The sequence below is a fragment of the Macaca nemestrina genome, chromosome 15 (assembly GCF_043159975.1).
Source record: "Macaca nemestrina isolate mMacNem1 chromosome 15, mMacNem.hap1, whole genome shotgun sequence".
NCBI lineage: Eukaryota > Metazoa > Chordata > Mammalia > Primates > Cercopithecidae > Macaca > Macaca nemestrina.
In genome coordinates this window covers 15690942-15717073 of record NC_092139.1, presented here as the reverse complement: position 1 = coordinate 15717073, position 26132 = coordinate 15690942, and the positions used below count along the sequence as shown (strand labels likewise).

The 26132-nt window shown below is 44.7% G+C and overlaps 1 protein-coding gene across 10 annotated transcripts in view; it reads right to left on the bottom strand.

Annotated features, from left to right (window-relative positions):
- Positions 1–26132, bottom strand: part of LOC105470705 (staufen double-stranded RNA binding protein 1) — an 81715-nt gene continuing 55583 nt past the window's right edge. For 7 of the 10 annotated variants that reach the window (XM_011722904.3, XM_011722899.2, XM_011722900.3 and 4 more), the window contains 9 exons: positions 23033–23131; positions 11404–11634; positions 10132–10275; positions 6961–7107; positions 5312–5387; positions 4756–5075; positions 4105–4227; positions 2451–2536; positions 1–1548 (listed from right to left, as the gene is read on the bottom strand). In XM_011722904.3, the coding sequence (XP_011721206.1) occupies positions 1533–1548; positions 2451–2536; positions 4105–4227; positions 4756–5075; positions 5312–5387; positions 6961–7107; positions 10132–10275; positions 11404–11634; positions 23033–23131 (1242 nt within the window). In that variant the 3' untranslated portion in view covers positions 1–1532. The remainder of the gene's footprint in view (positions 1549–2450; positions 2537–4104; positions 4228–4755; positions 5076–5311; positions 5388–6960; positions 7108–10131; positions 10276–11403; positions 11635–23032; positions 23132–26132) is intronic. The other 3 variants (XM_011722901.3, XM_024789406.2, XM_011722907.3) reach the window with 1 other exon arrangement.

Here is a 26132-nt window from a genome sequence, read left to right as displayed (position 1 = left end):
TTCATTAGTAGCTGTTTATTGATCAATGGTTTGATATAAAGTTATTTCAGATCTTCAGATTTTTGCCCAGATGGAATCACAAGCATTACAAAGTTTTTTCTTAAAAATAAAAAAAAGATAGGGGCAAGTTGGGAGGAGACCAACCTAGCAGTAGTGGCATTTGAGAATAAATTAACAAAAAAAATTTAGTATTACCATTTATTGGTGACAAACACTAAGTTTTACTTACATTCCATGGGGAGAAAAATTCCAGCGTAAACAATGAATGGAAGCAGTACTTAACTCGCAGGGCTACCAGGCTTTCCATATGGACCACACGCAGAGCCTCAGTGCACACACTTCTGTGTACAATAACACAACATCAAAAGCAACACAGCTGTATAGAGAAATGTAGGTCATTCTTTTCAGCCCTAATGGAGATGTAATTAACAGTATCGAGCACTCTGGAAAATCAGTCTGCAGGTTTATATGGACTACATGGAGATCATATCCTGTAGTGTAGTGAAAGCTAAGTCCTCAAGAGCTGTATGTATAGATACACAATTTTTTTTAATAATCTTTAAAACAGAGATCAAAGTTCATTTAAGTCCTGTTTGCATTAACAAAAATAAAAAAGAAATAAAAATGGAACCAAATGATCATCTAAAGTTTAAAATTCCTAAATTGTCCAATTTATACAACTGTGGGAGACTTATTCAAGGTTTTTGAAAGTCCAGGACTGTTTCAGCAGAACCAGAGGGCACACAATTTGCATCACTGAAATTGTCCTGGGTTAGTCAATTAAATAAAAATATCTAACCACATACACATGGATATGATCTTTGTCGGTTAGATTATTGATAAAGTCAGTCTCAGACAAGTTTCCAAACTGTGCTATATAACTAGATACAATTGAGAAACTCTCAAATGAAAATTTTATATAGTGTCATATCAATCAAAAGAAAATAATGAAACTAAGAATACAGATCACTGTTGGAAGATAAAGCAGTGGTGATGGTGTGGGTACTGCAGGAGGTGGTGGGGCCATAGCACGCTAGAAAAGTTGGGTCACGCTGAGTAGGAAGCATTTGATTTTCTCTGGTGCTTTTAGCTCTGGGGCCGGTCAAAGGCCTCTCTCTGGCATGGCTGTCCAGGGTTTGTCCCAATGTGTCTGAGTAAGCCAGCCTGAGAAAGGGTCATGCTGTTTCTTCTTTCACACAGGGGGAAAAAAAGACCAAACACGGAGGTGCCCAGGGTGTGGATCTGCTGGTGTCCCGGGAGAACCAGCTGGCTGGGCAGCCCTTCTTCCCCACAGGCAGCTGCTATTGCATAGGGACCACCAGGTCACCGAGTGGCCGTCACAACCCCAGCACAGTCCAGCCCGGCCACAGCCGCCGCCTCGTGTCTGTTGTCTTCCCTGCTGCTGCCCACATCCTTTACCCACCGTGTCTCTCGGCCCACTGGAGGTATCAGAAATTCCAAATTTTCAAAGCAGTTTCAGTATTTTCAGTATATATGTTGGGATTTTTTAATGGTTCATGGCCAGAAAAGGTTCAGCACCTCCCACACCTTTAAGGAAGAAAAATGAAAATGATGCTAGTTTTGAAATGTAAGAGAATTAAAGTACTATTAAAAATGAAAGGAAATTGGCAAGCATCAGGAAGTACAATATACAATACTAAAAGCCCCAGTTTATGATAACAAAAGTTTTCCCAGGATATGCCAGTAAACAAAATAAGCAAGGAGAGTGTGTGTATTTGCTATCTCTGCGGGGGGAAAGGAAGAAAATGAGGGAAGAAATATATGTCTATATTTGCATAAAGAAACATACAGGAAAGATACAGTAGAAACTAGTAAAAATGTGATCTATGGGGGAGGCAGTGGGAAGAATAGGAGGGATGGGATGGGGGCCGTCTGAGGAGAAGATTGTACCTTGTAAAATAAAAGAGAGCTCTGACCATGTGAAGGTATGACCGACTCAAAAAGGTAAAAAGGTTTTTTTTTTGGTTGAGACAGAGTCTTGCTCTGTCGCCTAGGTTGGAGTGCAGTGGTGCTATCTTGGCTCACTGCAACCTCCACCTCCCAGGTTTTAAGTAGTTCTCTGCCTCAGCCTCCCGAGTAGCTGGGATTACAGGTATTTGCCACCACACCCAGCTAATTTTTGTATTTTTAGTAGAGACAGGGTTTCACCATCTTGGCCAGGCTGGTCTTGAACTCCTGACACCTCATGATCCACCCACCTCGGCCTCCCAAAGTGCTGGGATTACAGGCGTGAGCCACTGTGCCCAGCCTCAAAATGTTTTTTAAAAGTAGAGCTCTCTGCCCAGAGAATTTGGAAACCTTTCAGGCAAAAGGGCCAGAAAGTAACTCAGGCAAATATTTCCCCGCTGAGTCAGCAGATGGTGTGAACTCAACACAAACGAGGGGCAGCCTCCCCATCATCAGTGCCTCCCCTTCATCAGTGCACTCACACAGACATTGGTCCGTTTCCTGTTCTTGGCATCTCTGTACTTTGTTGGTCCAACTCAGACAGCAACTTTAAGATGTTCAGCGCAGCCTAGTGGGGATGGAAAGAAGAGTAAAGCCACAGCCATCACTTGGGACCACAGCATGATACACTGGTTAGGCAGGCAAGAGTTCCTGCTGCCCAGCAAACAGGTGGCAACTTCTTAAACTCTTGTACTACTAAATAAAACTTTGAATTTTTAATTTAAAATACAAATTTAAAAAATACTCAGTTACCTCATTGAATCATAACCTCTGAAAATGTTGTATTTTTCCTTCTAGTATTTTTAGCCTTGTGGTAACCAGACTGTATAAATGTTATATCCTGCTTTCTAACAAAAATCTATCATGTATTTTTCTTTCTACAGAGACAGGGTCTCACTAAGTTAAGTTGCCCAGGCTGGTCTCAAACTCCTAGGCTCAAGCGATCCTCCCAAAGTGCTGGGATTACAGGTGTAAGCCTCCACACCCGGCCTATCATGTATTTTTCTTATTATGTTATCTTCAGAGACACTGTTTTGTTGTTTTGTTTTGAAACAGAGTCTCACCCAGTTGCCCAGGCTGGAGTGCAGCAGTGCGATCTTAGCTCACTGCAACCTCCACCTCTTGGGTTCAAGCGATTCTCCTACCTTGTCTCCCAAGTAGCTGGGATTACAGGCGCCCACCACCACACCTGGCTAATTTTTTTGTATTTTTAGTAGAAATGGGGTCTCACCACATTGGCCAGGCTGGTCTCGAACTCCTGAGCTCAGGTGATCCGCCTGCCTCAGCCTCCCGCAGTGCTGGGATTATAGCGTGAGCCACCACACCCCACCCAGAGACATTAATTTCATGCATGCATGATGTCCCATCAAGTAAATACACCACAGTTTGCTTAGATTTGTTAATCTGATCAATTCCTTTTCTGAGTTTTCTTTTTTTTTTTTTTTTTTGAGACGGAGTCTTGCTCTGTCGCCCAGGCTGGAGTGCAGTGGCCGGATCTCAGCTCACTGCAAGCTCCGCCTCCCGGGTTTACGCCATTCTCCTGCCTCAGCCTCCCAAATAGCTGGGACTACAGGCGCCCGCCACCTCGCCCGGCTAGTTTTTTGTATTTTTTAGTAGAGACGGGGTTTCACCGGGTTAGCCAGGATGGTCTCGATCTCCTGACCTCGTGATTCACCCGTCTCGGCCTCCCAAAGTGCTGGGATTACAGGCTTGAGCCACCGCGCCCGGCCCCATCTCAGTTTTCTTATAACAGTAATTTCATCTGAATAGAACACCAAAGCAAGTGGTTTTTACAGCTGCCAGAATATGGACCTGCAGTTCCTTGTTCTGGTGAGAGAGGAAGTGAGTGCAGTCTCCGGGTGAGCTGCAGGATCCCAGTCGCCCCTCCAGACCAGCAGGGAAAAGGGAAAGGTGGACTAAAGCTGATGAGTTCTGATCAAGAGTGAGAAATCAATCCAAGCAGCTACGACAAAAAGTCTTAAAAAATATGAACACTATCAAAGAATTAATTGTTCTCAAAGTCTATGGGAGAATCTTTCTCCCACATTCCTCAGGCTAGTAACAAGCTGAACCAAGGCAGGCTCCACATAAACACACAACTTAACACCCTAATCCCTCACCCAAGGTGTGACATACCATATCATGGCAGGACTCCACATCCTTGCCGATACCATGGCTGATCAGAGGTGGCTGAGAGGAGCAATTGATAAGAGATACAAATTCGTTCTTGTTGTTTTTGGGGAAGTCTTTGTATTCAACCTAAGGAGGAAAAGAGAGCTGAGGCTAGGTAGGGTAGGGAACAGCAAGTATGAGTGGGCTGAAGGGCTACAGCTCCGGGCCCCACAAGCAAGGAGATCACCCGCTCTTCTCTCCAACTCAGCCTGACTGTGGCTATACCAAGACCTGCTCTGTCAGCCCAGAACCTTCCAGGAACCTAGGTGTCTGCTCAGAAGCCCTAGACTGGGAGAAGCCATATCCTTTCCCACCAGGCAGAAGGTGTCAGCATGATGAGTCCGTTCTTTGAAATCCAAATTTACAACACTGCAAGTGGTTAGAAGCTTTGTTTTTAGGGTTGGCTTGCATTTTGAAATATTACTAAAGGATAAAGATGTTTCTCTTACCACATATGCTTACAATACTTCTATACCTCCTTCCCTGCCACCCTTCCACCACTGCTCCCCAACCCATCCCTGATTTAAGAAACAAAGTCCAAAGTTCATTTTCTGAGAGAAGCCAAAGGATGACTGTCCTGAGGCACAGCCATCACAGCTCAAGCCTGACAGTTACCTGGAATCCCTGGACTCTGGAAAGATAGTCCAGTTGTTCAGAGGGTCTCGTGAGAGGTCCATGGGGTACGTGGCCTGAAGAGATGTTATTCTTTAAAATGGTCTCGGCTGTGGGCGAGGTGCCCCCATACAACAACTCTCGGGCTATCATGGCAGTTACCGTGGCCTTGGCAGGATTTGGAGCTGCCCTGGTAAAATCTTTGGTGTGATGTCCTTGACTAACTCCTACAGCCTGGGCGACCTCGGGCACCATGGGAAGAATTCCAGCAGGCAGCTGCTGATGACTTAGGTAAGGCATCCTGAACTCATCCTCTTTATTACCTGGGAGGGACACACACGGTAAACACGAATCCACATCCACAGCCTGGAAAAACGCGATGACACCATCAAACCCCACGCTGGCCCTCCCCTTGCCATGCATGGCGGCGCAGGGAATCGGGGAATGATACAGACACTTTGCATGCAGGACCTCACTGGCTGGACTCCTGCTGTCATTCAGGACCCATGCAAATCCCAGAATCACGTTCAGAGGAAGATGATATTAAGATCACACTTACTAGTCCCATTTTCATCCCCAGAGCCAGGTTCAAAAAAGGTTACTTTTCTTCCATCCCCTGGTTTCTTTATGGGTGTCTTAAAAAAGAAACAAACAAACAAACAAAAAAAAAAGGCCATGAGCATAAATCAGATCATTGAAAAATTAGCTCCTGCTGTCTAAACCTGCATAAAATCCAATCAGCAATAACTGAGGCAATCGGCAGAAAAACCCTGCCCCACCTGACCACTGGCACGCTGACAGACACCTGGGCAGAGCCTGCCTCCTTCTCCTAACGCACCCTCCTGCCCACACCCCTGCCCACAAAGAGCATCTAACAAAGTGCACTAACCTGTGAATGCTGAGCTGCACTCTGCACCCACAGGAAGACGGGAAGCATTTAACCAGAAAGAGCAGAGATGCTAGACGGTAGAGCCCACCAAGGTGGGGAAAGAAGCTTTCAGACTGAAGCTAAACAAATAAATCAAGAATATTTCCTGGAGCTGATATCCAATTAAAAAATAAGGTGACATTCCAAAATTAACACCCTTATGGGGAAAATGTTATTACCTAAGAATTCTGTCAAACACTACCTCACCTTTCTACGAAGTAACAAAGGACACTATGAATGTCCTACAAGATTCTGAAATGAAAAACTCAAAATCCAAGTCTAAGATCTATACTGGTGGTATCTGGGGTCTCAGTCAGTTATTAACTGGCCACGACTGAAGCTGTTTCTCACTGTCAATACGACTGGCAGACATCAATGAATTAGGCTTGATTTCAAGTTTATCTCACCAGGACCATACAGTGACAGGAAAGAAGATCAGCCTTGGCTTTTGCCGAGGTCAAGCTTACCACTTCTGGCAGACAAGAATTTTTCTTTTTACGTTCCTTTTTTGTTGTTGTTGAGACAGGGTCTGTCGCCCCAGCTGAGTGCAGTGGCATGATCATGGCTCACTGCAGCCTTGACCTTCCAAGGCTCAATCCTCCCACCTCAGCCTTGTAACTCAGACTATAGGCACAAGCCACCATACCTGGCTGATTTTTAATTTTTTGTAGAGACAGGGTTTCATGCTGCTCAGACTGGTCTTGAACTCCTGGATTCAAGGTCTCAGCCTCCCAAAGTGCTGCGATTACAGGTGTGAGCCACCACACCTGGCCATGAATTTTCCACAGGGGATTATTTTCATCTGATATTTAACTCACATAGTAAAAAAGAAATCCCAAACCTAAACTTTGGATTTGGCCTGTCTCTGCTGTCATACCATCTTATTTTCCCAGAAAAAACTGTCTGTTCCACAATTAACGAAAGCCTAACAGTTATAAATCTTTCACACGGGCTTCATTTCTAGAGTGCAAATCACACTTAGTAACTTCAATCCTAATTACCATCCTACGAATGGAGAGGAGCAAGCTGCCCTCCACAAAGGGTCCCCAGACCACAAAAATACTGACACAATCACGATCTAACCAGAGCCTACTGGGGCCAGTGGACATGCGAGGCCCCTCTGAGCACCTTATGGTCCAAATGGATGAGACACTGCTCAGCAGGACTGCTTGAACTGCCGGGAGGATGAAGCCTTGCCTTGAAGCCTGCCCCTGAAGGTGCCCCAGTTCCCTAAGGTGAGGCGAGAGACCATTTCGCAATCAGAGAGCCCACACACTCACCTTCTCCTCTGACTTGAGTGCTGGTTTGGTGGGCTGCGCCTGCGGGACTTTGAAACCAAGGATCTCCAGCATGTTCTCGGCTGCATTGCGCTTGGCCACCTTCTTGTTGGTGCCCGCTCCTTCTGCAGTGTGGTTCCCAACCTTCACCTGCACAAAGAAGTCAAAACAGAGCAGTGCTTAAACCTTCAGAACAACCACCAGGCAGGAATTGGTGTGTCAGCAAAATAACCCAACTATGGTCAGAAGCGAGAGAACAGCAGTGCCCCGAACCTGGCCTCCTCGTCTGTGGGAGCTAATTATCAAACAGTCAGTAGTTTGGGAAGCTGGATGTTAAACATAGCTAGTATTAAACCTTTAATTACATAAGCTGATAATTATTTTAACAGAGGTAATTTTTGACTGCATTTTATAATTATCTGTGTTCGAGGGTCTTTCCGGCTATTGCATTTGTACGATGGAAACAGTCTGTGATGGTGAACTACTGCACATCTCTTCTGAGCACTGCGATTGGAAGTATCACGTTGAGAGCTTGAAATCAGCCATAGTGAGACTATTGATACCACAGAAACATACAAATGCTACATATCAAAGATTAAGTTGTTTACTGATTGTCTAAACCTACAATGATGAAAAGGCTAATAAAGCAGGTTAATCTTAAAAGCATGAGAAGTCTGCAGCCATTACATTGTAACTATTACAAAAAACTGAAATATCTTCCCATCTTTGAAAATTATTATCTAATTTAGCAGAGAAGCCACTCATATCATTTACAAATGAGTGATATTACATGTCTTCATTGTTTTTACTTTTTTTCTTTCTTGGGGGAGACAGGGTCTCACTTCATCACCCAGGATGGAGTGCAGTGGCATGATCTTGGATCAATCACTGCAACCTCCACTTCCCAGGTTCAAGCAACTCCCCTGCCTCAGCCACCCAAGTAGCTGGGATTACAAGCGTGTGCCACCATGCCTGGCTAACTTTTGTATTTTTATAGTAGAAACGAGGTTTCACCAAGTTGGTCAGGCTGGTCTTGAACTCCTGACCTCAAGTGATCTGCCTGCCTCGGCCTCCCAAAATGCTGGGATTACAGGCGTAAGCCATCAAGCCCGGCCTGTTTTACTTTCATCTTACCTGTTAACATAAATAAAAAATATCAACCAGCCAGGCGTGGTGGCTCACGCCTGTAATCCCACCACTTTGGGAGGCTGAGGTGGGTGGATCACCTGAAGTCAGGAGTTTGAGACTAGCCTGGCCAACATGGTGAAACCCCATCTCTACTAAAAATACAAAAATTAGCCAGGCATGGTGGTGGGCGCCCGTAATCCCAGCTACTCGGGAGGCTGAGGCAGGAGAATCACTTGAACCCGGGAGATGGAGGTTGCAGTGAGCCGAGATCGTGCCATTGCACTCCAGCCTGGACAACAAAGCAAGACTCCATTCACCCCCACCCCCCCCAAAAAAAAAATGGAGCAAGACTCCATTCACCGCCCCCCCCAAAAAAACTCTATATATTATATATATCTCAACCAGTATTCATGCTAGAACCAAAATCTTAAATCTAAAGTATAGATTTGTCAATGACATGAGCAACATCTTTGCTGAACTGGATAGTAATAAACCATTATGTGTTGTCTGATTTTACAAAACTATCGTTGGTGACTGTCACACTGAAATATGTATGAAATTTACAATAAAGTGTATTATATATGATTTATAAATTGTGCTACACATCCTGTCAGTAAAATTTATAAAATACATGTATACATGTCAGTATAATTTATAACACACATCCTTTGTGTCAGTAAAATTTATAACACACATGTATATATATAACATACATATATTCAGCTCCTTCCACCAAACCACCCTCCCCCAAGAGCTGGATGTTAAACATGTTCCAGCACATCACTGCTTACAACCCCCTTCCAAGTTGATTGTAATAACAGGCACCTGGCTGCTAAAACGAAAGCCCAGGTCACAAGACTCAGAGAGTCAAAGAAACCATTCCCTGGCCTGGGACTAAATTCCAACCTGGCCATCTACCAGCTATTTCATCTTGGGCAAATTACTGATGCTCTCAGCAAACTGCAATTTCCTTGATCATTCTTTTCCTACCTTCTGACTGCATAGGTAAAACATACAAGGTCAACTTTGTAAGTTATACATTGCTATACAAGAGATAAGAATTCTGTCTTACATCAGAAAGCACTTAAATTCAAATCACAATTAAGTTAAGCTGCCTATGTGAAATGACCACTTAGCTTTGAACTTAATAAGCTAAGTACAAAGAAATATTCCATACTAATCTGAAGTGTCACCCAATCTAAGGAAGAGGCAACCCTGGATTCCAGACTCCACAAGAATTAGGAGGAAGAGGAACAGATCTCTTGATACTACTTACAAAATTTACCTTTGGAAAAGAGCAATGTCATAAACCTTCAAGGAGATGTAATGAAGAAAAACTTCACTCAGCACCCACCACCCCAGGACTCTCTTCTTCCAAATTTTGGTGCAACACACCTACATTCCCACCAGTGCACACAGCAGTAATGCTGGTGTGCAGACATTACATTCACATGTACTAAGTGTTTAAGCATTAAGATAAACAACTTAATCTTTGATATGTAGCCTTTACAGATTTCTGTGATATGTTTAAGCTGTCAAATTATTGCAAGCCACAAGGTCTTAATAAGGATCACAGTTGGCTGGGTGCGGTGGCTCACGCGTGTAATCCCAGCACTTTGGGAGGCTGAGGTGGGAGGATCACAAGGTCAGGAGATCAAGACCATCCTGGACAACATGGCGAAACTCCATCTCTGCTAAAAATACAAAAAATTAGCTAAGCGTGGTGGCACGTGCCTGTAATCCCAGCTACTCAGGAGGCTGAGGCAGGAGAATCACTTGAATCAGGGAGTCGGAGGTTGCAGTAAGCTGAGACTATACCACTGCACTCCAGCCTGGGCGACAGAGTGAGACTCTGTCTCATAAATAAATAAATAAAATAAATAAATAAATAAATAAATAAATAAATAAATAAGGACCACAGTTGCTGGCAGAACATGGCCACAGGATCCAGCCTCCTCATGAAGGTGTCCAGGCCTTGAACCGCCATCAGCTCCCAAGGCTGGACGTGGTCAGAGGAAGAGGCGCCCATCATCCATGCTGACCCACCTGCATCACAAACTCCCTGCGGCGCGGGAGGCCTCGCTCTGTGAGGAGCATGTACTCTGGCTCCTTCTCCTTTTTTGCCTGCTGGATCTGGGCCAGTCTGCTAATCGGATTGATCCCCTGGCCATATTCTGGGCTTGTCTGTGGCTGAGGAACAAACAAGGCAGAAACTCTGTAATGTTATTCATTCCATGAACTTGGTCAACTCAGAGATCAGGATAAGAGAGGAGATAAGAGATTTTGGGTTGACCTAATGGCTCAGAATTAGATTTTTTTTAATTTAACATTTTGAAAATGAAAAGATGCTTTGATTTTGTATGATTGTTCTAGGTGGTTTTAAGTTCTTAACAAACCAACATCAACATTTCACTATAACGAAGCATCACTTTTACTGCAACGGCTGCTTTTTAACGTATTTCAACATATGACAGTAAATGGACAGCAAAAACATAAACCAATATTCCTACAACTCCCCAAAAGTCTGAGCTATGATGGGTTCCCAATTTTCTTGAAAAGAACTCAAAATCCAGAAACCATTTTTTAAAAAAAGCTCAAGCTGATGCCACATGGCAAGGAGAACCTCAGAATCCCAGTTACTTCCTTGTGGCCACCTTTTGTGCCAAGGAACCCTCATTCACTCTGCTGATCAGAGAAGTGACTTCCAGGCTATATTAAGCAAAAAAGGGAAACAAAAGGGTATACACAGTATGCTTTTATGTAAGAAAAATTTGGATCTTGATACAGCACGAAATTACATATACTGAAAATCACAAAGTCCCCCATGGAATTATGTCCCCTTTCTGGGGTTGGGAAAGGGGTCAATATAATGCTTTCACAGATCCATTAGTGTGGTTCAAAAATCCAAAAGAAAAGGCACACAGAAAAATGTCTCACTCCCACCCTCCCGCCATGGGCCTCCTGCCTGGCACAAATCTCCTCCACCTTCAGAACAGCACCATGGTCACTGAGACAGAGGCACTGTTATTTCACCACGTGCCCCACAGACGGGCATGGCGTTCCTGCCCAATACCCCACTGTGATTGCCGGGGCTGTGATGATGTGTGTGCCCATCTGCAGGTACCCCTACTGAACTGGCACAGTGTCCTTATCTTACCTGACAGGTGGCTCTTGCAGCACCTCTAAGGGGTCTGGCAGGCCTGGGGTGTGACACGTTGGTCTCATCCCCTTTCACCTCGGGGACAGCAACCAGCCTTCTGAACCCCCCAACCATCTATAGGTCATGAAAACACCTTCTGTGTTCAGAAAAGTTCTCACCTTGACTATGGGTTTTGTTTTCTTTTTGATTCTAGGCTTTACTCGTTCCACTGCAGGCAGGGGCGGTAACTTCTTCAGCTCCTCAAGAACAGCTATGGCGGCGTTTTTCTTTGAAATCTTCTTGCTTTTCCCTTCACCTTCCCCCACAAACTCCCCAACCGAAACCTTGGTCACAAAGTTCTTCATGTGGGGTGGGCCACTCTCCCGGGCCACCTGTTTCAGAGGGAAAGACTGAGTGAAAGCGGACAGACACTTATTAAAAGCTGCAAGGCACACTGGCTGGCACACTTCACACAGACAAAGGGAAGGGGAATCAAGGACAAGGCCTACTGAATGAAATGAAGCAGGGATCATTTCAAATGCTTTCTCGCCTTTCTTCTTACTTCTCAAACTGGTTTATGCTCTTGAGTCTGGTGAGTCCCAAACAGTCAGGCATGAAAGAAGAAGACCTTTTTACTCCCATGCCCCTGGCTCGCAGGCTGTCCTGAGTTTAGTGTGGTCCAGTGCAACTGGCAAAAAGAAAGCTTGGCCAGCAAAGCCCAGAAACAAATGCAGCACAAATGCTCAAGTTTCATATCTGCTCTGAGCCTCCAGCCAGGACTAGCTAGGCCTACTAAATACTGGCTGCTATGTGGCCACAAAAGAGAATGAGACAAATCTCTAAGCACTGATAAAGAGGGATTCCCCGCACACATTAAGTTAAAAAAAAAAAAAAAAAAATCAAACTACAAAAGAGTGTATATGGTATGGTAGCTTTAGTTTAAGAAAAAAAAGGACTTTATATAAATATCTACACATACATAACAGACACGTTTATAAGCTCATTTATGAAAAAAAAAAAAGACAGAGGAAGGATAAAGAAATCAATGGGCTGGACGTGGTAGCTCACACCTGTAATGCCAGCACTTTGGGAGACTGAAGCAGGTGGATCACTTGAGGTCAGGAGTTCAAGATCAGCCTGGCCAACATGGTGAAACCCCGTCTCTACTAAAAATACAAAAATTAGCTAGGGGTGGAGGTGCACCCCTGCAATCCCAGCTACTTGGGAGGCTGAGGCACAAGTATCCCTTGAACATGAGAGGCAGAGGTTGCAGTGATCCAAGATCACAACACTACACTCCAGCCTGAGTTGGACAGAGTAAGACCCTGTCTCAAAGGGGAAAAAAAAAAAAAAGCAAGCATTGGGCCGGGCGCGGTGGCTCCCGCCTGTAATCCCAGCACTTTGGGAGGCCGAGACGGGCGGATCACGAGGTCAGGAGATCAAGACCATCCTGGCTAAGACAGTGAAACCCCGTCTCTACTAAAAATACAAAAAAAATTAGCCAGGCATGGTGGTGGGCGCCTGTAGTCCCAGCTACTCGGGAGGCTGAGGCAGGAGAATGGCATGAACCCGGGAGGTGGAGCTTGCAGTGAGCTGAGATTGCGCCACTGCACTCCAGCCTGGGCAAAAGGGTGACACTCCGTCTCAAAAAAAAAAAAAAAAAGCAAGCAACGAAATTAGTTACCTACAACAGGTGTGAGGGATTAGGGTAGAGAGACAGGGGATGAGATGGGAATGCTAGTTTTGACTTCTGGAAGCATTTACTGTTTTACATATTAAATAAATAAAACTAAGTCAACAAAGATGGGAAAAGAACCTAAAACAGCTGCATATCAAAGTGATTACAATCTCAAAATGGACCAAAGACCTACACAGAGGCGCTAACATGCACAATTCTCAGAAGCAAACATGGGCGAATCTTCATGACTCTGGGTTTGGCAACTGGTTTTTAAGATATGAAACTAAAAGCACAGTCAACAAGAGGGAAAAAAAACAAGTCATGCTTAATCAAACTTAAAAACTTTTGTGTATCATGGACATTATCAGGAAAGTGATTACAATCACATAGACAGAAAAATCAGGCTGGGCAGGGTGGCTCGTGCCTGTAATCCCAACGCTCTGGGAGGCCAGGGTGGGAGGATCACTTCAGTTCAGAAGTTCAAGACAAGCCTGGCCAACATAGCAAGACCTTGACCTACAAAAATAAAAACAAAATTAGCCAGGTGTGGTGGTGTGCCCCTGTATGTAGTCCTAGCTATGTGGGAGGCTAAAGCAGGAGGATCACTTGAGCCCAGGATATCAAGGCTACAGTGAGCTATGATCGCACCACTGCACCCCAGTCTAGGCAACAGAGCAAAACCTCGTCTCAAAAAGTAAAAAAAAAAAAAAATCTAACCGACATTAGCCAAGACACTCAAAAAAAGAAAAACAAAGTTAGAAGACTTACACTACCAGATTTTAAAACTTCCTATAAAGTCACAACAGCTAGCATATGGTTTCGTGTAAGGATAAACAGATGAACAAAACGGCATGAAAAAGACCTGCACATACAAGGTCACTCAATTTTTGGCAAACACACCAAAACAAATTAAAAATCTCTCTTAAAAAAATAGTACCAAAGCAACTAACTAGATACCTGCATGGAGCGGGGGGAAAAAGAAAAAAAAAAAAAAAAAAAAAAAATCAAACCATCATCTCTAACTCATACCACAAACAAAAATTAATTAGACCTAGGATCACTTAAATGTGATCCAAACTAAAACTACAAAGATTTTAGAACAGGAGAAAGCCTCAAGCTGTAAGGTTGACAAAGAGTTGAACACAAAATATATCCACCATAAAGACAAAAGAAAGAAATTCCTCAAAATTAAAAACCACTGGCCAGGTGTGGTGGCTCATGCCTGTAATCCCAGAACTTTGGGAGGCCAAGGTGGGCAGATCATGAGGTCAGGAGTTCGAGATCAGCCTGGCCAACATAGTGAAACCCCATTGCTACTAAAAATATAAAAAATTAGCTGAGTGTGGTGGCAGGCACCTGTAATCCCAGCTACTCAGGAGGCTGAGACAGGAGAATTGGTTGAACCCGAGAGATGGAGGTTGCAGTGAGCCGAGATAGCACCACTGCACTCCAGCCTGGGCAACAAGAGCGAAACTCCGTCTCAAAAATAAATAAATAAATAAATAAATAATAAAATAAAATAAAATAAAACAGCTCATCAAAAGACATTTAACAAGTAAAAAAGGGGGCCGGGCACAGTGACTCACACCTGTAATCCCAACACCTTAGGAGGCTAAGGCAGGTGGATCACCTGAGGTCAGGAGTTTGAGACCAGCCTGGCCAACATAGTGAAACCATGTCTCTACTAAAAATACAAAAAGTAGCTGGGTGTGGTGGCACGTGACTGTAATCCCAGCACTTTGGGAGGCTGAGACAGGAGAACTGCTTGAACCCAGGAGGCGGAGGTTGCAGCGAGCCAAGATCACGCCACTGCATTCCAGCCCAGGCGACAGAGCAAGACTCTGTTTCAAAAAAAAAAAAAAAAAAAGAGGGCTGGGCACGGTGGCTCAAGCCTGTAATCCCAGCACTTTGGGAGGCCGAGATGGGCGGATCACAAGGTCAGGAGATCGAGACCATCCTGGCGAACACGGTGAAACCCCGTCTCTACTAAAAAATACAAAAAACTAGCCGGGCGAGGTGGCGGGCGCCTGTAGTCCCAGCTACTCGGGAGGCTGAGGCAGGAGAATGGCGTAAACCCGGGAGGCGGAGCTTGCAGTGAGCTGAGATCCGGCCACTGCACTCCAGCCTGGGTGACAGAGCGAGACTCCGTCTCAAAAAAAAAAAAAAAAAAAAAAAAAAGTAAAAAAAAGTTAAAAAGGGGCCAGGCACAGTGGCTCACTCCTGTAATCCCAGAACTTTGAGAAGGCCAAGGCGGGCAGATGGCTTGAATCCAGGAGTTTGAGGCCAGCCTGGGCAACATGGCAAAACCTCGTCTCTACAAAAAAATACAAAAATTGGCCGGACTCGGTGGCTCATGCCTGTAATCCCAGCACTTTGGGAGGCCGAGGCGGGTGGATCACCTGAGGTCGGGAGTTTGAGACCAGCCTGACCAACATGGAGAAACCCTGTCTCTACTAAAAACACAAAACTGGCCGGACACGGTGGCTCAAGCCTGTAATCCCAGCACTTTGGGAGGCCGAGACGGGCGGATCACGAGGTCAGGAGATCGAGACCATCCTGGCTAACACGGTGAAACCCCGTCTCTACTAAAAAAAAAAATAAAAAAAACTAGCCGGGCGAGGTGGCGGGCGCCTGTAGTCCCAGCTACTCGGGAGGCTGAGGCAGGAGAATGGCGCAAACCCGGGAGGCGGAGCTTGCAGTGAGCCGAGATCCCGCCACTGCACTCCAGCCTGGGCGACAGAGCGAGACTCCATCTCAAAAAAAAATAATAAATAAAAAATAAAAATAAAAAATAAAAACACAAAACTACCTGGGCGTGGTGGCGCATGCCTGTAATCCCAGCTACTAGGGAGGCTGAGGCAGAAGAATCACATGAACCCAGGAGGCAGAGGCTGCGGTGAGCCAAGGTCACTCCAGCCTGGGCAACAAGAGCAAAACTCTGTCTCAGAGGAAAAAATACAAATATTAGCCCAGCATGGTGGCATGTGCCTGTAGCCCCAGCTACTTGTGAGGCTGAGGTAGCAGGATCGCTTGAGCTGAGGAGGTCAAGGTTGCAGTGAGGTGAGATCGTGCCACAGAACTGCAGCCCGGGTACAAAGTGAGCTCTTTTCTCAAAAATCAAATAAAATAGTGATTTCAAAATATACATATTTCCTAGCTCTATTCCTAACAAGGCCTAGGAGCCATGGCTCTCCAACAGGAACAAGCATGCTAGCACTCTGTCCTGTCTCTACACACAACTCCCAATTAGAAGGAACCGGAACTTCTTGGAGGAATGGCCAAGACTGTTTCTATTAGAAATTTCTGTTTCCACTGGGGCTAAAGCTAAAGCAGGGAAAGTTCAAAGTGGGGCTAAAACATTTTATTGTATCAGAAAGCATGGAAGTTCTCAAAATGTGAAGAGGGGAGGTACAAAGGTTATTTAATAAGGACTGTCTTGGCCAGGCGTGGCGGCTCAAGTCTGTAATCCCAGCCTCGGCGACAAGAGCAAAACTCTGTCTCAAAAGGAAAAAAAAAAAAAAAAAAAAAAAGGACTGTCTCTTCAATAAACAGTGCAGGCACAATCAGACATCCAAATACAAAAAAAAAAAAAAAAGTCCCTTATGTCACAGTACATATGAAAACTAACTTGAATCATAAACCTAAATTTAAGAGCTAAAACTAAAATTTCTAAGGAAAATGACTTTAGGTTAGCCAAACATATCTTAGCACACAAAAATTTGATGGCCAGGCGTGGTGGCCCACGCCTGTAATCCCAGCACTTTGGGAGGCCGAAGCGGGCGGATCACGAGGTCAGGAAATGGAGACCATCCTGGCTAACATGGTGAAACCCCGTGTCTACTAAAAATACAAAAAAAAAAAAAAATAAGCCGGGCGTGGTGGCGAGCGCCTGTAGTCCCAGCTATTCGGGAGGCTGAAGCAGGAGAATCGCTTGAACCTAGAAGGCACTTGAATCCTGAGGTAGGAGAATGGCGTGAACCCAGGAGTGGAGGTTGCAGTGAGCCGAGATCGCGCCACTGCACTCCAGCCCGGGGGACAGAGCAAGACTCCGTCTCAAAAAAAAAAAAATGGACAAACTACACCTCACCAAAATTCAGTACTTCCGCTCTTTGAAAGTCACTTAAAATCAAATGACAAGCCACAGACTTAGAGAAAATATCTGCAAAATACTTATCTGAGAAAAAACCTGAATTCAGAATATATACAGAACCTCCAAAACTCAGTAATAAAAAGACACTCAAAAAAACTGACAAGACACGAACCTACATTTCATCAAAGAAAATAGTAAAATAAAAACATGAAAAGCAGCTCAGTATTGCTAGTCTTTATGGAGACATATAAATTAAAACCACAACAAGATACTACTATCCACCTGCTAGAATGACTAAAAAAAATTATTATTATTTTTTGAGACGGAGTCTCACTCTGTCCACCCAGGCTGGAATGCAGTGGCGCGATCTCGGCTCACTGCAACCTCTGCCTCCTGGGTTCAAGCAATTCTCCTCCCTCAGCCTCCCAAGTACCTGGGACTACAGGTGCGCACAACCATGCCCAGCTAATTGCTGTATTTTTTGTAGAGAAGGAGTTACACCATGTTGGCCAGGCTGGAATGACTAAAATTTTAAAAGCTGACAATACCCAAGTGTTGGTGAGGATGTAGAGCAACTAAAACTCTCTCATATAGTGCAGGTGAAGTGCACAACGATACATGTGGTTTAGAAAACAGTTTGGCAACTTTTTTTTTTTTTTAAACAAAGTCTCGCTCTGTTGCCCAGGCTGGAGTGCAGTGGCATGATCTCGGTTCACCACCGCAACCTTTAACTCCCATGTTCAAGCGAATTCTCATGCCTCAGTCTCCTGAGTAGCTGGGATTACAGGCACATGCCACCATGCCTGACTAATTTTTTTATTTTCAGTAGAGACGAGGTTTCACTTTGTTGGCCAGGCTGGTCTCGAAATCCTGACCTCAAGTCATCTGCCCACCTTGGCTTCCCAAAGTGCAGGGATTACAGGCTTGAGCTCATGAACCCAGACAACTTCTTACAAAGATATTTATTTATCATGTAACTCAGCAAATCCACTCAAGTATTTATTCAAGAAAAATGAAAACATTGTTTCCATAGATGTATATGTTTACTGTAGATTTACTAACAATCACCAAAAATTCAAAACAATACAAATCTTCAACTGGTAAATAGATAAATACCTTGTAGTGTATACACACCATGTAACACTCTTGGTGATAAAAAGGAACAAACTACTGAAACACAACAGCATGAATAATGACTCCAAGCTAAGTTAAAGAAGCCAGACAAAAGGCAATGTACTCTATTTTTTCATTTATGTAATATTCTTAAAAAGGCAACACTATAGGGACAGAATGAGATCAGTGCTTGCCAGAGCCTGAGGATAGAGGGGAGAGACTGACTGCAGAGGGACACAGGGAAATTTACTGGGTGAGAGATGTTCTATTTTGACTATGGTGCTGGTCACAGAACCATATACACTTATCAAAACACATCAAACTGTGCACTTACACAGGGTGACTTTCACTGTAAATTATACCGCAAGAAGCCTGACCACCCCTTCATCCAAAAAAACAACTGATGGGGGCATGTTAAAGGGCACAAGGGCCAATTTAAAGGACAATTTGGACATCAAAATGGGTGACGATAACAATGGAGTAACACTTTGGGTAAAAAAAAAAAACAGCAGCAATGCATCTATACTGATAAAATTAACTATAAGAGGGGAGGAAGGAAACTTTTTTCTTTACTGTAGAATGCCAGCCTGGAAATGCAAAAAATCATCATTTTGACATCTACCACAGTGACAATCAACGCCAGCCAGAATCATCAAGATCCCTGGGGCTGGGTGTGGTGGCTCACGCCTGTAATCCCAGCACTCTGGGAGGCCAAGGTGCATGCCTAATCCTAGCTACTTGGGAGGCTGAGGCAGGAGAATCGTTCGAACCCAGGAGGCAGATGTTGCAGTAAGCTGAGATCATATCACTGCACTCCAGCCTGGGCAACAGAGCGAGACTCTGTCCAAAAAAAAAAAAAAAAAAAAAAAGATTGCTGGAACCACCGGGGAGACCTGTGAAGGCCCAGCCTTCAGGAGTTAATTACAAAGTGACATGAAGTGATGCTCTGAGAAGGATCAATATCACTCCCATGGCGATCCTGCCAAAAATGCATAACTAGACCTAATTATGAGTAATCCATCAGAAATACCCAAATTGAGGGCCACTGTACAAAAATAACTGATCTTTAAACGTGTCAATGTCATGAAATACAGAGAAAGGCTGACAAAGTCCTGCAGATACTAAAGATACTGCAGAGGCTAAAGAGAGACGTCAGCTAAGTGCAAGGTCTGAGTCTGCATCAGACACTAGAGCGGAAGAAACATTTCTATAAAGGACATCATTGAGACAACTGGTGAAATGTGAATATAGGATGTGTATTAGGTAACAGTACTATAGCAATGCTAAATTTCCTCTACTTAATAGATTGTGGTTAAGAGTATGTCCTTGCTCTTAAGAGATACATGTTGAAATATTAGGAGTTAAAGAGTATATCTGCCACTTTCTGTCAATCCAGCAAGTAAAAAACAGAAAATAAAATGATATGTATATTTATGGAAAAAGAAAAAGCAGGCTGGGTGCGGTGGCTCACGCCTATAATCCCAGCACTTTGGGAGGCCAAGGTGGGTAGATCACTTGAGGTCAGGAGTTCAAGACCAGCCTGGCCAACATGGTAAAATTCCATCTCTACTAAAAATAAAAAAATTAGCTGAGTGTGGTGGCATGCACCTGTAATCCCAGCTACTCAGGAGGCTGAGGCAGGAGAACTGCTTGAATCCGGGAGGCAGAGGTTGCAGTGAGCCAAGATCATGCCGCTGCACTCTAGCCTGGGCAACAGAGGGAGGCTCCAAGGAAGGAGCGAGCAAATATGGTAAAATGTCAACCACTGGTTAATCTAAGTGAAAGTTATACTCATTGTTCTATTCTTGTAACTTTTAGATAGATTTGAAATTTCTGAAGTGAAAAATTAAAAAAATGTCTAGTTAAGATAAGTGAGCCTACGAAATGGATGTACCTGTTTTTCTTCTTGTTGGTTTTTTGTTTTTTGTTTTTTTTTGGTGTCAGGGAGGGAGACAGCAGGGAATGGGGGTAGGAATTCAGCACAGTGGCCAGGAGCAGAGATGTGGGAAGGACCTGGCCTGCTCAAGCACCTGTGGACTGATTTTAAAGAACTCCCATAGGTGCCGTCCACACCCAAGGGTGGAGATTCTGAAACACTTCTTCCCACAACAGTGTTTTTCCTGTCCTCAGGTTAGACTTTGGAGGGACAGGTCAGCCACCCTGACGGCTCATTACAAATTCACCCAGACCCACCCTGGCCCTCTCCAACGGCTTGCATTGTCTGCCCACATCAAGATCCCAGCAATCTAAATCTGGAGGATCACCTGCATTGCATGTGGTATGAGCATGTCACAATTGCCTCCCAATGACCGTATCAATCAGCACCATTACATTTTCTAACTAAAACTGTATGTTATATCAAAAGTCAAATTGGTGGCTGGGCACAGTGGCTCATGCCTATAATCCCAGCACTTTGGGAGGCCAAGGTGAGTAGATCACCTGAGGTCAGGAGTTCAAGACCAGCCTGGCTAACATGGTGAAACCCTGTCTCTACTAAAAATACAAAAATTAGTCAGGCGTGGTGGCGTGCACCTGTAATCCCAGCTACTCAGAGGGCTGAGGCAGAAGAATTGCTTGAACCCAGGAGGCGGAGGATGCCGTAAGCCGAGATCGTGCCATTGTACTCCAGCCTGGGCAACAAGAGCAAAACTCCATCTCAAAAAAAAAAAAAAAAAAAGTCAAGCTGTATATATTTTCCCAAAAAACCGGTTCCTGTCTTCCCCTATTAAAACACCTAACGCATCTTCCTATATGACAAATTTATTATCAAAAATTACCATGTTCATTTATTCAATAACTGTTTCCTAAACATCTAATACATGCCAGGCAATCTTTCAGCGGCAAGAGAAAGGAAAGACCTTCCTCATCATATTAATGCAAGCTAGTAAGAAATTCCTGATACGTGAGTTAATGAATATAAGTACTCATGCCACCAACTACATGCAAGCTGTGATAAATTACTTTAAAAGATCACCACCAGAGGGCACTCCTACAATTCTTTTATGTGACTACTGTTAAGATTCCTGAACACAGTTGAGAGCCAAATCTGAAACCTTAGCAAAAGTGAAGGTGGAGAGGAAGCACTCTGACCCCAAATACCCCAGAACAGAAACATAAAATAGCAATCTCTAAGTTTCCAGAAATCTCAGTGACTCTGGGTAGCAGCAAAAGTGGTAAGCTTCTCAGGAATCCAAGGCTCTGGCCCAAGCCATCAACTCTGAACATGAGGTGACCCGGGAAGCCAGCCAGGCATCTCCCACTCCCCACAGTCTTGGTAACCCTCCCCAACAACCTGTAAAAATCCACTCTCATGATAGACTAATCTGTCAGCAAGGGAGAAAAGCAACACTTCTCCCCTTTCCTGAATCAGGTGCCAGGGGAGACCTCATGATTCCTTGGGATGCAGCTCCCATCTCGTTCCCACTCAACAGTGAGCCCAAACAGCCATTCTGAATGTCACCTGTCTCATTCCCTCCCCAAGTGCATCCCAGCCTCCACTGATGGAGAGAGAAAGGCCAGGGAGGGAATGTAGGGCCAGGTGAGAAGATTCCAGCCCTAGATCATGTGGGAGCTCTGGACTCCAAGAGAACAGTGTAAACCTGCTCTTGCCTGCTGAGGTTTGGAGGGGTGAGGGGTGAGGGTGGAGGGGTGAGGGGTGAGGGTGGAGGGGCAGGAATGAGTGTCAGGGGAATGGAGAGGAACAAACAAGCCCTCACACCTAGGTGGGCCACAGGAGGGAGCCCTGGCAACTACCATCCCACTTCTGGCCCATGGCAGGCAGAAAGGCATCAGCAGGGTGAGGTGAGAAATCATCATCACTCGGCCGAAGGATGGAGCACTGAAGCTGGGTAAGTTTAGGGTGCTAGCACATAGGAGGAGAAGGTATACATCGCCTGTAACTGTAAAGAATACTTCAGAATTATTTTACAGGAATGTAAGCTTCAGATAGGCTTTTTAAGAAATAAGCCACAATCAAGTACATAAATCAAAAGAATCTGCAAAGAATCTGTTGTGGGTCAGATCTTATTTCTAAGGGAAACATTAAACATCCTCTCTTACTGGGCCGGGAACGGTGACTCACGCCTGTAATCCCAGCACTTTGGGAAGCCAAGGTGGGTGGATCATCTGAAGTTAGGGGTTCGAGACCAGCCTGACCAATATGGAGAAACCCCATTTCTACTAAAAATACAAAATTAGCTGGGCATGGTGGCACAAGTCTGTAATTCAGCTACTCAGGAGGCTGAGGCAGGAGAATCGCTTGAACCTGGGAGGTGGAGGTTGCGGTGAGCTGAGAACATGCCACTGCACTCCAGCCTGGGCAACAAGAGTGAAACTCTATCTCCAAAAAAAAAATCCGCTCTTACCTCCCTCATCAATTTGGATGGACTATATTGTCTTTTAAGGCAACATATATTAAAATGTATCTTATTTCCCACTTTGCACAGACAACTCATTGATTATTGTTTTTAGAACACAAGGTCTCAACAACAAATGAAGTTATTAAACAGGAATTGAGGGCAGACGCTAGACAATGACAAAAACTGAGTCCTTTTCAAAATTACTCTGAAGAGACCTTTAGGGATCACAAATGCTTCTGAGACTGATCTAAGTGATGAACCAGCCCCTCCAGCCCTCCCTGTCCAGAAGAATACACATGTGAACACTAACACAACCATCTTTAGGCCGCTCAAGAGGTACCCACACCAACTGAAGCCATCATCAACTCTCTACACATCCATGAATGCCCCTTAGTTAGGGGCTCCCAGAAGAAGAGAATAAACACTGCTTCACTGAAGTATGAATCTTAAATCTGGAGGTTCATATTATGTGAATATTACTCCAATGTTATTTAGGGAAAAAAATCACTCTTATGATAAATGCTAACAGGATTTTATAATACAAAGTCCTACGTGTAAAATTAGCTTACCTCAAAATTCACAGGCAAGTTCCGTTTAAGTGCAATCTCAAACACTTGACTTATTTCAGATTTATTTAGATTTTCTTCTTCGGATTCTCTTCCATTCACCTGTAAGAATAAGTGTTTAGTAGTTAGCTCTTATTAAAATCATCAATGGCCGGGTGAGGTGGTTCATGCTTATAATCCCAGCACTTTGGAAGGCCAAGGCAGGAGGACAGCTTGAGTCCAGGCGTTTGAGACCATCCTGAGTAACACGGCAGTTTGAGACCAGCCTGAGCAACCTTGTCTCTAAAACAAAAATAAAAACAAAAAAACAAAACTTAGGTGGATGTGGTGGTGGTACATGCCTGTAGTCCCAACTACTTGGAGGGCTGAGGCAGGAGAATTGCATGAGCCCAGGAGGTCAAGGCTGCAGTAAGCCATGACTGCGCACCACTGCCCTCCAGCTGGGATGACAAAGCAAGACCCTATCCCCTGCAAAAAAAGCACCCATAGACATCCTAGCTGCAATGGTAAACCTTAAAAGCACTGAGTCTTGGCTTTATGAATTTAACCAAGGCCACACACACCTATCAAGTGTCACTGAATTTAAGAGGTTAAAAATATGTATGTCCTGTCAAGTTTGAGTCAAATTGTACCTCGTAAGTTCACCATAAACAATCCGCACATAACTGACCTTTGGATATGAGTCAGCCTGACTGTGGTTCAGCAAGATGTCACTGCTGCTCGGAACAGTGACTTCCAAAAGTACTCCTCAAGTAGTGGGAAGTCACACTTTGGAAAAGTCAAAGTACAGACAGATACATGTGGGACGTGGCAAATTCAGATTAAGGCTGTCCACCTGAGTATGCAGGCTTATTTGAACATGAATTCCCTGGAAAACCACTTTTTCTTTCTTCCTTTTTTTTTTTTTTGGAGACGGAGTCTTGCCCTGTCGCCCAGGCTGGAGGGCAGTGGCGTGATTTCAGTTCACTGCCACCTCTGCCTCCGGGGTTCGAGCAATTCTCCTGCCTCAGACTCCTGAGTAGCTGGGATTGCAGGCATGCACCAACACGCCTGGCTAATTTTTGTATTTTTAGAGAGATGGGGTTTCACCATGTTGGTCAGGCTGGTCTTGAACTCCTGACCGCATGATCCGCCTATCTTGGCCTCCCAAAGTGCTGGGATTAAGGCGTGAGCCACTGCGCCCGGCAGGAAACCACTTTTAAGAGAATGCAGCCAGGCATGGCAGTACACGACTATTGCCCCAGTACTCAGCAAGCTGACAGTTGAGGATCAGCTGAGCCCAGCAGTTCAAGGCTAGAGTGAGCTGTGTTCATGCCTGTAAACAACCACTGAACTCCAGCATGGGCAACAAAGAGTCTCTATCCCTATAATTAAAAATAAAGAAATAAATAAGGATACGGTGAAACAAAGTACAAAACTGCCATGTATCTCATACTCAACTGCTGTTGGCAACAATACAAGGCACAAACTAATAAAGCCTCCTCAACAAAGGCAGAGATTCCATCTTTCAAACAAGGTTCACTGGTGTGGTGGCTCAAGCCTGTAGTCCCAGCACTTTGGGAGGCCGAGACGGGCGGATCACGAGGTCAGGAGATCGAGACCATCCTGGCTAACACGGTGAAACCCTGTCTCTACTAAAAAATTTAAAAAAAAAAAAAAACTAGCCGGGCGAGGTGGCAGACGCCTGTAGTCCCAGCTACTCGGGAGGCTGAGGCAGGAGAATGGGGTAAACCCGGGAGGTGGAGCTTGCAGTGAGCTGTGATCCGGCCACTGCACTCCAGCCTGGGCGACAGAGGGAGACTCCGTCTCAAAAAAAAAAAAAAAAAAAAAAGAGTCTTCCAATCATGGATGAGATTAAAGAGAAGCAAGGATCTTACTTCTGCGTGCTGATAACATGGATTTTTTTTTTTTTTTTTTTTTTTTGAGACGGAGTCTCGCTCTGTCGCCCAGGCTGGAGTGCAGTGGCCGCATCTCAGCTCACTGCAAGCTCCGCCTCCCGGGTCTATGCCATTCTCCTGCCTCAGCCTCCCGAGTAGCTGGGACTACAGGTGCCCGCCACCTCACCTGGCTAGTTTTTTGTATTTTTTAGTAGAGACGGGGTTTCACCGTATTTAGCCAGGCTGGTCTCGATCTCCTGACCTTGTGATCCGCCCGTCTCGGCCTCCCAAAGTGCTGGGATTACAGGCTTGAGCCACCGCGCCCGGCCTGATAACATGGATTTTATACTGTGCTATAGTGATAATAAGAGGAACTAGATAAGCTCAAAACTTATCTAGCAAAGTCCCCCAAAACATGGCAAAAGAGCTGTTTTTCTTCACATTGTTGCTTATTTTGTCAAAGAATTTATAAAGTCCTGCTTCTAAGATTAGAACTATCTGAACAGGAACCCATGGCTGAAACTGCTAAATAGGCAAGGTATAGGACTATCCAAGACGTTACCTGTTGTGGATTTCCTTGTTTATCAGGTATATTCCACCTACAGTCAACTTTTTTTTTTTTTTGAGATGGAGTTTTGCTCTTGTGTCGCCCAGGCTGGAGTGCAATGACATGATCTTGGCTCGCTGCAACCTCTGCCTCCTGGGTTCAAGCGATTCTCCTGCCTCAGCCTCCCAAGTAGGTGGGATTACAGGCACCCACCACCACACCTGGTTTTTTTTTTTTTTTTTTGTATTTTTAGTAGAGATGGGGTTTCACCATCTTGGCCAGGCTATTCTCGAACTCCTGACATCAGATGATCCGCCCACGTTGGTCTCCTGAAGTGCTGGGACTACAGGCATGAGCCACCATGTCTGGCCACTGAATATTAAAAGCTGTAATTGGCTGGGCATGGTGGCTAGCGCCTATGATCCCAAAACTTTTTAAGGACAACGTGGGCAGATTGCTTATGCCCAGGAGTTCGAGACCAGCCTGGGCAACATGGTGAAATCCCATCTTTACAAAAAAATACAAATATTAGCAGGTGTGGTGTCACACATCTGTGGTCCCAGCTACTTGGGAGGTTGAGAGGGCAGGATCACCTGAGCCTAGGGTGTTGAGGCTAAGGTGAGCTATGATCACAGCATTCTAGCCTCAGTGACTATGAGACTGTGTCACACACACCAAA